The sequence below is a fragment of the Helianthus annuus genome, chromosome 10, assembly GCF_002127325.2.
Source record: "Helianthus annuus cultivar XRQ/B chromosome 10, HanXRQr2.0-SUNRISE, whole genome shotgun sequence".
NCBI lineage: Eukaryota > Viridiplantae > Streptophyta > Magnoliopsida > Asterales > Asteraceae > Helianthus > Helianthus annuus.
Window position 1 is genome coordinate 179,461,142 of NC_035442.2, and position 10,450 is coordinate 179,471,591.

Sequence of the window (10,450 nt, forward strand, 5' to 3'; positions counted from 1 at the left end):
AATGTTACTAATAAATATGAAATTTAAGAACTTCCAAACCATTTTCATTGCCGGAAACAAATAAACGTATCATTTTGGTCCATTCCCATTCCATTTATTATGTCGTCGTTCAAACTACTGCAAATTGCAATGTTATACCAAACTGCAATACAACTTCCTTTATGTTACTCCTATGTCAAAAAACATGCCATTGTATTACACTATACAGTTTCCTATTTTAGAATACTTTATTTGAAATTATACATGAAATTGTATCTATACACATGTATTCTTTTTAAAATACTGTATTTACTATTATCCCAGATGTCCAGCAACGAACACCATTGGGCAACATTTCAAACGGTATTATTTAAGTTTTTATATTCAGAGTATCCACATTTTCAATTTTAACCCTATCATTATATTTCATGTATCTTATGTGTGTTTTATATTCAATGATTGTCTGCAAGTTTTCATCCCTAAACTTACTCAAGATGAGAGTAAGGAGAGGCGTAAAGTTAGAAAATTATACATCGATGGTAAACGTTATGGAACGCAAATAGGTACTTCACAATCTATACATGTTATAGCATCTACCGCTGCTTCTTCATCCATTCCGCATGACATGGTCAATGTTACAACAGAGGCGTCCATTGTATATGGAGGTAAAACTTTAATAAATGTTTGAAGTACGATATTATTAACAAAAAATTAATTTATTTAGTGGATAATGTTTATATGTGAATTATATATTGTTTATTATAAAACTACAGTTTTTGGCCCGACACTTCTTCAAAATTACTGCAAAGAGAGACGGAGGTTAAGGAAGTTATATTTAGACAGTAAAAGATCTACAACTCTTCAACGACGAAAATTACACCCTTCCAATACTTTATCATCTTCTACTGATTTAAGATTGATGTCTTCCAACACGCACGATGCTACTCCTACATCGTCGGTGTTACCTACAAGTAAATATTATATTTACTCAATAATCCGGATTTAGTTTCAAATACAGTTTATATGTTTTAAAAAGTTAATAAGTTGGAGTATATTATGTTATTCAGGTACTGTTAGTTGTCTTACAAACAACATGACTACACCAATAAACATTCATCGTTTTTCTCTATCTTCAAACATCACAAATTCTGGCAACACATCTACTATTCTCGAAAGTTCTTCTTTACAGAGGATGTCCCCAGGAAAACGTAAGTTAATAAGTAAATCGCGAGTTACATCTCCTATACCAATGATTGACTTGACGACGGAGGAAACTACAGATGAAGCAATCTACAAAGGAGTTTCAACAGGTATAATAAAAATTACTTTACTTATTGAATTAACTAAATAGTATCTATTATTTTTATTCAAACACCTCCTTCGTAAAGTAATATTTTTTTTTACTTCAACTAACTTTACAGAATACATCGATCATGGTGACCAATGTATTACTTGTGAAGTATGCAATGCTAAATTATGGGATGCTGAAAAAGGAAGGGGAAGAAAAGAGAAAGGAAGAATAAGCTATTTCTTATGTTGTGGTTACGGCAAAGTAGAACTACCAGATTATAAAGATGCTGTTCCAAGTTATAAGAAACTTTTTATGTATAAGGATAAAGAAAGCAAACATTTTTTGAATAATATTCGACGGTATAACTCAATGTTTGCTTTCACGTCAATGGGTGGTAAGGTTGATCCCACTGTTAACAGAGGTAATGGACCATTCTGCTACAGAATTAGTGGAGAGAACTACCACAGCACTGGAAGCCTGCTTCCGGAAGACGGAGATCAACCTAAATTTTGCCAGCTCTACATTTTCGATACTCAAAACGAAGTTTCCAACAGACAATCCGTATTTAGGTAATTATAACCAACTAAATATTTTTTCCAATCACAGTTTTCTCCAGTAGTATTTTTATTAATATTTATGTTTTGTAACACTCCTCTATTTTTTAACCAGTCGTTCAAAGGATTCATCCTCCTCGAGTGGTGCTGAAGTTGATAATAAACTGATTGAACACATAAAATGTCTTTTAGATTCAGAAAATCAGTTGGTAAAAGCGTATAGGATGGTTAGGGACCGTTTTCATGAAAACCCTGAGCTTGATCTGAAGCTTCGTCTAATTGGTATTAGAGAAAAGGATGGACGAACATATAATTTACCAACATGTGGTGAAGTTGCTGCTCTAATTGTTGGGGATATTGCCAACACAATCAACAATAGAGATATAGTTATTGAAACGCGGACAGGTACTTTGAAACGAATTAGTGAATTGCATCCTTCATACCTTGCACTTCAATATCCTATTTTGTTTCCTTATGGTGATGATGGTTATAGAATTGACATACCGCATCGTGGTGTCATTGACGTAATCAATAAGAAACGTCCAAATTGTACGATGAGAGAGTTCTTTGCATATCGTTTGCAAGACAGAATTAATCAGTTTTCATTGATTCTAAATTCAAGGAGACTCTTTCAACAATTCTTGGTTGATGCGTATACTATGATTGAGAGCGAAAGGCTTAAATACATACGACTTCAACAAAAGAATTTAAGGTCAGATAGCTATGAAAGTCTATGTGAATTAAGAAATAAGGGCCAGCAAGACATATCTAACGTTGGAAAACGAATATTTTTGCCCTCTTCGTTTACTGGTGGCGCGAGATATATGATGCAAAATTATTTAGATGCCATGGCTATCTGTAAGTGGTTTGGTTATCCGGATTTTTTTATAACCATCACGTGCAATCCAAAGTGGCCTGAGGTAAAAAGGTTTCTTAGAGACACAAATCTTAAACCTGAAGATAGGCCCGATATACTGACCAGATTATTTAAAATAAAGTTGGATTCAATTTGCAAAGATTTTAAAGAACGCCATCTATTTGGAAAAGTTGCAGCAGGTATTTTATCAAATTATTTTTTATAGTGATCTTATATTATTTCAATCTACTAATGGTTTTTTTTTTTTTTTTACAGTTGTTTACACAATCGAGTTTCAAAAGAGAGGATTGCCTCATGCCCACCTATGCTTATTCTTAGAAAATGAATCCAAGCTTCCAACGGTAGACCATGTTGATCCATTTATTACTGCAGAAATCCCTAATGAAGAAGAAGATGCAGAATTATATGCACTTGTGAAAGACTATATGATTCATGGTCCATGTGGTAACGCTAATTTAAGTTGTCCATGTATGGTTGATAATAAGTGTTCCAAGGGTTTTCCAAAGAAATTTCAAGATCATACTACACTGGATTCAAATGGATTCCCAATATACAAAAGAAGAGATAATGGTGTTTCTGTAGTGAAAAATGGAATCGACTTAGACAACCGAAGTGTTGTGCCATACAACAAAAAACTTTTGAAACGGTACCAGGCACATATAAATGTTGAGTGGTGCAATCAAGCAGGATCAATTAAATATTTGTTTAAATATATAAATAAAGGCCCTGATAGAGCAACTGTTGCAGTTGTCCAACATGATAGTAACAACGAAGAACTAGAACAAGACGAGGTCAAAGAATATTATGATTGTAGGTATCTATCGGCTTGTGAGGCATCTTGGAGGATCTTCGCATACGATGTGCATTACAGGACTCCATCTGTTATGAGGCTCCCATTCCATCTTCCCGGAAAACAACCTGTTGTTTTTGGTCCCGACGAGGATATTAATCAAGTGCTTAACAAACCATCTGTCAAAGCTTCAATGTTTCTTTCCTGGATGGAACGTAACAAAGACCCGAATGACACATTGGCCCGTACACTTACATATGTTCAGTTTCCAAGTTGGTATGTATGGAAGCTTGATAAACGTTGTTGGGAACCTAGACAAAGACATAAGTCAATTGGGAGAATTCACGCTGTAAGTCCGTCTCTTGGGGAAGCATATTATTTACGAATTCTTCTTAACAAAGTGAAAGGACCAAAAACTTTTGATGATATTAAAACAGTTGATGGTAAGGTATATGATACATTTAGAGATGCATGTTATGCACTCGGTCTTTTGGACGATGACGCAGAATACATTGAGGCAATAAAAGAAGCAAATGAAACAGGATCCCCTTCGTATCTTCGTAATTTATTTGCTACTTTGCTATTAACAAATACGTTGTCCAGACCTGAGGTTGTATGGGAAAGCACATGGAGATACATGACAGACGACTTTATCTACAGGCTTAGAAAATATCATCGTCTTACAGGTAATTGTTTTACGTAAAATGTTGTTATTATCCCTTTTTTTTTTGTTTTTGGTTGCGTTATAAAAAAAAATACAATTTTCATTTAACTTAAAACATGGTTTTATGTTTCATTGATGCTATATGCTTTGGTTCATTAAATATTTTTTTATTTCATAACTTGATAATATATTTTTTTCCCCAATTTTTTTACAGATTTATCAATTCCAGATCACCAACTTAAAAACTATGTTTTGAGTGAAGTTGAAAAATTCTTAGCCAGAAACAACTCATAAATCAAAAGATTTGAGACAATGCCGTACCCAGATACTGCGTCTATGTCTGATTCAGACAATCGTTTGATTAACGAGGAGCGTATCTACGACCAAACGAATCTTCAAGTTGAATTTAATAATCAACTTAATTTGCTAACTGAGGAGCAACGGTCAGTTTTCCAACAAATAATCAACGCAGTTGAGGGTAACAAAGGTGGGGTTTTTTTTGTGTACGGCTATGGTGGGACCGGCAAGACCTTCTTATGGAAGACATTATCTGCGGCAATCAGATCAAAAGGTCAAATTGTATTAAACGTTGCTTCAAGTGGCATCGCGTCGTTGTTATTAACTGGTGGCAGGACCGCGCATTCCAGGTTTCGTATTCCATTGAATCTTACTGAGGATTCAGTCTGTCATATAAAACCGAATGGAGATGTTGCTAGACTACTACACGAAACAAACTTGATTATATGGGATGAAGCGCCTATGGTCCATAAGCATGCATTCGAAGCGTTGGATAGAACAATGAACGACATTTTCAATATCGAAACTTCAAACAGATCAAACATCCGCTTTGGAGGGAAGGTTATTGTCTTAGGAGGCGATTTTAGACAGATCCTTCCTGTTGTTCCAAATGGTGGAAGACAAGAGATTGTCAATGCCTCAATAAGTTCGTCTTATCTGTGGAATACATGTAAGTTGATGAGATAAACAAAAAACATGAGGTTAACAGTTGGAAGTTCAGCATCGGACGCTGAAGAAATAAAACAATTTGCCAAATGGCTTTTGGATATAGGTGAGGGAAATGTTGGTGGTCCAAATGATGGAGAAGCGTCAATTGAAATACCAAGCGACCTTCTAATCACTGATACATCAGATCCCATTTCAAATTTAATTGAATTTGTGTATCCTTCAATTCTCGAAAACTTCAACAATCAAAATTATTTCAGTGAGAGGGCTATACTTGCACCTAAGAACGAGGTTGTGCATGAAATTAATGATCGGTTGTTGTCACTATTCCCAGGAGAAGAACGAGAGTATCTTAGTTCAGACAGTCTTTGTCAGTCTGAAGATCCAAACGCTACACAACAAAAACTATACTCTCCTGATGTGCTTAACGGTCTTAAAGTATCCGGCTTACCTAATCATAGGCTAGCACTAAAAGTTGGCGTGCCGGTGATGCTATTACGTAACATTGACCAACAAAATGGGCTTTGCAATGGTACACGACTACAAGTCAAAAAAATGTATAACCGTGTAATAGAAGCCGAGATAATATCTGGAGGGAACATAGGCACACGCACTTATATACCAAGGATTAGTTTGATACCTTCTGATAAAAAAATTCCTTTTGAGTTTCAAAGGAGACAATTTCCGTTGGCTGTTTGTTTCGCAATGACTATTAACAAGAGTCAGGGACAATCACTGTCTAGAGTTGGTCTGTATCTGAAGCAACCAGTTTTCACCCATGGTCAGCTGTATGTTGCTTTATCAAGAGTTAAAACCAGACAAGGAGTTAAACTTCTGATTTTGGACAATGACGGCAAACCTACTAATAAAACCACAAATGTAGTTTACAAAGAAGTATTTCGTGACTTGTGATCTCCATGTACTCATTCATCAAACGATCTTACATTCTGTGTAAATGTTCAATAAAAATCATAATAACATTATTATGTTCCATAAACACAATATTACACAAATTTGCATCATCATGTATCTCGAGATATTACATTATTTGTCTAAATGTAGTTTACTAATTGATTATTACTTGAACGTTTATTTAATTCAAACGATTACTTCAATAAATTAAAGTTATTCATTTGTGTTTTAGTCCACCCGCGAACCTCGCGGGTTCTTAAACTAGTATATATATATATATATATATAATTTAAAATTTTTTCGGGCGCTATATATTGATTTGGGTCCTCAGGCACCTCCTACACCCCTTATAGAGGGCCGTGAGAAACTCTGCTGCAATTCAAGCTCTGGTGGCATTTACGAAATTGTACCCTGACCATAGGAAAGAAGAAGTACGACGGTGCATTAATAAAGCTGCTGCTTTCATCGAATCAATCCAAGCATCAGATGGTTCATGGTGCGGTGAACATGGAGACTGAAGATCACAGAAGGAACTAGTCGGTGGCAGAACAGAGCTGTTGTGTTTACAAAAGGGTTGCTTCCTCAATCTCTTATGATATGTGATGATTTCTTCTTCGTCTGATAATTTCTTCATTGACTGTATTGTTTCCTCTGAACCATTTTCAACCCGAGCTGTTTTGATCAGCACCATTTCGACCGGTACCATTTCAACGCAAACGATTTCGAACCGCACCGTTTTTGACCCGTTCCGTTTCAACCCGAGCTATTTCAACACGTACTGTTTCGACGTGAACGGTTTCGACCCCGCGCCATTTTGATCCTAATTGTTTTTTACCTGAGCAGTTTCAAACCGTACTGTTTAGACCAGAACAGTTTCCGACCCACACCGTTTTGATCTGAATTGTTTTCACCTGTACCGTTTTGATTCGATCTGTTTTGACCCGGAACGTTTTGATCCGCATTGTTTCGACCAAACCGTTTTCGACCCATAATGTTTTGGACCCGTACCTTTTCAACCCGAACTAGAGGATAGGGACCAGGGTGATAGATTCCAATTCTAACAATTTTCAATTCCTATTGGAATGTTTAAATTCCAAATCCAATTCTTTCAAATTCCAATATCTATACAAAATGCAATTTCAATTCCATAACATTTTGCGAACCAAACGCACCTTAAAAAGAGATGGAATTTCTCCAGAAGTTAAGGTAATGTTCAACATTTGTTAACTAACTAGTGTGTAACCCCTGCGTTGTGGGTGCGCGGGCCGTAAAATCGTATCAAGAATTAAGCAAACGACGACCAAAACAGAGAAATCATAAAACAAAAACGCAAATTTTTATCGTTGCGTGATGTAAAGACAAACGCAAACTTATACCGAAATCTGACGTAAACGTAAAAAAAAACTCGAATTCATATCGAGAAAGTTTAACTTTGATCAAAAAGGAGACAAAACTTGAATGGTGAAAAGTTAAACATATAAACCTAAAAGCCCTAAAAATGAATAAAAAATACCTAACTACAAAAAAAAAAAAAACACTATTCCTGACATCCTACCTAAATTGTATATATACTAGTTTTTGCCTCACCCGTTTTGCGGGACAATAAGCCGAATATTTTTCTCTCATAACATGTATGTCTGTACAGAGGGCAAAATCGTAAATTATATTTTGAACTGGAGGCGAAATCATAATTTTAAACTGAGAGCCAAATCATAATTTTGAGCTAGAGGGAAAAATATAATTTTATTTTGAACTGTGGGCAAAAACGTAATTTTGAGGTGAGGGCAGAATCGTAATTTTGAGCTAGAGGAAAAAACAACATTTTATTTTAAACTGGGTGCAAAAAATGTAATTTTAAATGGAGGGCGAAACCGTTAATTGAAACTGGGAACAAAATTAAAAGTGAGTTTTTGAACCGAGGGCAAAATTATAATTTTATTTTGAGCTGGGGGCAAAAACGTGATTTTAAACAAAGGACAAAAGCATAATTTTAATCTGGAAATAAAATTAAATTAAAAATAAGTTGGTCCAATAGGGAAGTGTCAGAGAAGTTGCTTGACACTATTCCCCTAAGGTCATGTGTACTGGGGCGCTTTAGCCCATGATCGCGCCATCATGGCGCCTGGAACACCGCCCCCCTGGGCGCTATGTTCTAATTTTTTTGTCCAGCGCGATAAAGATAGCGGCGTGAAGAGAATTGTTTTGAATTTTTTTGACCGTTTGTAACGGTCAATTTCATTAAAAAAAAAAAATTCAATTTATTTTTCAACTTTCCTTTAAAATCAATCTCATCTCTTTATTTTTTTACCACACACATTCAAACTCTCATCTCTCCCAAATTTTTTTACAATTCTTCATATTTTATACAATGAATCCATTCAACCGGGGCTTCATTCCTCCGCGATCTAGTGGCAATCCTACTCGTCCCGTGGCACCGGTTCCCACTAGACCCAATCCTTTCGGCTCCGGTTTTCTCGACTACAATCAACAAAGTCCCGGGTTCATGAATCTTTTGAACCAACCGCTATCATGGGACCCTAATCTCTACGGGTGGAACCCAAGTCAAAACATGGATGGGTTGGGGTCGTCTCAAGCGTTTGGGTCGGCTCAAGCGTTCGGCTCCCCACTACACGAACCCGATGTTGTTCCGGAGACGCAACCCGAGGTACCGGATACGCAACCGGAGACGCAAAAAGGAAAAGGAAAAGCAAAACGGGCACATAAAAAGAAAGTTGAAACCAACACCCGAACGAAAAAAAATGTGCAAACGTGGGAGCCCGAAGAGGAGTATGCGTTAACCCGCGCTTTCATCGATGTTTCGGAGGACCCGGTCATAGGTATGTTTATTTTTTTTTTTCTGTTTTTATATTTTTTTTTCTGTTTTTATATTTTTTTTTCTGTTTTTTTTTATTTTCGGTTATTTATTTTCTGTTTTTAAATTTTTTTTCTGTTTTTTTATTTTCAGTTTTTTTTTATTTTCTGTTTTATAATTTTCTGTTATTTATTTTCTGTTTTATTATTTTATGTTTATTATTTTATGTTTTTTTTTCTGTTTTTTATTATTTCCAGTTTTTTTTCTGTTTTTAATTACTTTCTGTTTTTTATTTTTTTTTCTGTTTTTTATTATTTCCAGATTTTATTTTTTAAATTTTGAGCTAACATTTAATATTGTTTTGTGTGTAGCAAACAATCAAAGTAAAACCGTATTTTGGAACCGAATACGAGAACTCTTTTTCGAGCTCATGGGTAGGGGAGAATACCGCCTACCGGACTCTATATCGGGGAAGTGGACCGATATAAACAAGAGGTGCACAAACTTTCAAACCGTGTACCAACGCTTGTATTCCGGATGGAAAAGTGGAAGTAGCGATGAAGACATTACGCAAGAGGCATTGGTCGAGTATACGGAGGCTAATGGCCATTTCCCGTACATGAAGTGTTGGCAAATCCTTCGCCATAGCCCCAAATGGGCCGTCGTAACTACTCCTAGTGGTCGTTCGGGAAATACACGGCCATCAAAGAGGTCCAAAACAAACGAGTCCGGTGAACCCGAAACGCCAACCTCCGACGCTCGAAACATCGGCTTGGACGAGGATATTCCGGATGACGAGCCGGTGGAGGAGCTACCAAGACCGCCCGGAAGAAAAAGCCGGGCGAAAAAACCCGAGTCCTCGTCGATGTCTATGGGAACGGATATGAGTCACGCATTTTCGGAGATAAACAAGCGGCTTCAAGACATACACGAACTCGGTAACAAACGTTTGGAGGAGAACGAAAAAGTTACGGAGATTATGCGGGATCGACAATGGGCTCACGACTTTGACTTCTACTCCAAACCGCATGACCACTTAACGGGAAAAGCTTTGAAAATGGCGTTGGCTCAAAAGGAGCGGATTGAAAAAAAATATAATCTTTGATTGTGTAATTTTTTTTTATGCTAGTTTAATGTTTTTTTTCTAGTTTCATGTTTTTTTTTATTTTATTTTACTTTTTTTTATTTAATGAAATAAATTTTATTTTTAAAAAACTTACAAAATGAATTAAAAAATTAAAAATGAAAAAAGAGTAATGATTACACAGGGGCTTTATGACTACGGCCTCAAATTACATAAAGCCCCATAAAGCCCTGGGATGATGTGGCATGTGTCACACCCCTAAAATCCCACCTGCGGAGTACTACCGCTTGGAGGCGTGACTGACCAGGATCCAGCCACCAATCATACCGAACAAGCATATAAGTGATTGTAAAAATTTAACCAATACGATTGGTGTTTCAAAACAAACAAGTTAAGTTGCAAGCGGAAGCATAAGTTTAAAGTTATAACATAAGTTCAAAATTTTCAAGTTTAACATAGCACGTAGCAATCCGTGTCCCACAACGACCCTCCTCCATGCAAGCTCCAGCTGAGTACCTATGGTC

General features: G+C 36.2%; 3 protein-coding genes across 3 annotated transcripts; all 3 read left to right on the plus strand.

Moving 5' to 3' along the window:
- Positions 1–604: 604 nt before the first annotated feature.
- On the plus strand, positions 605–4,449 carry LOC110919020. The gene is made up of 7 exons (XM_022163300.1): positions 605–644; positions 753–950; positions 1,047–1,289; positions 1,401–1,839; positions 1,940–2,880; positions 2,957–4,177; positions 4,370–4,449. Exons 1-7 carry the CDS (start codon positions 605–607, stop codon positions 4,447–4,449), a joined length of 3,162 nt encoding a protein of 1,053 aa, XP_022018992.1.
- A 699-nt stretch (positions 4,450–5,148) lies between these two features.
- LOC110919019 (ATP-dependent DNA helicase PIF1-like) lies at positions 5,149–6,030 on the plus strand. Its single transcript, XM_022163299.1, has one exon. The coding sequence runs from the start codon at positions 5,149–5,151 to the stop codon at positions 6,028–6,030; it is 882 nt and encodes a 293-aa protein (XP_022018991.1).
- Positions 6,031–8,280: 2,250 nt separating this feature from the next.
- On the plus strand, positions 8,281–9,989 carry LOC110917790 (glutathione S-transferase T3-like). The gene is made up of 2 exons (XM_022162239.2): positions 8,281–8,867; positions 9,214–9,989. The coding sequence occupies exons 1-2, from the start codon at positions 8,399–8,401 to the stop codon at positions 9,945–9,947; spliced, it is 1,203 nt and encodes a 400-aa protein (XP_022017931.1). The 5' UTR covers positions 8,281–8,398; the 3' UTR covers positions 9,948–9,989.
- The last annotated feature ends 461 nt before the right edge of the window (positions 9,990–10,450 follow it).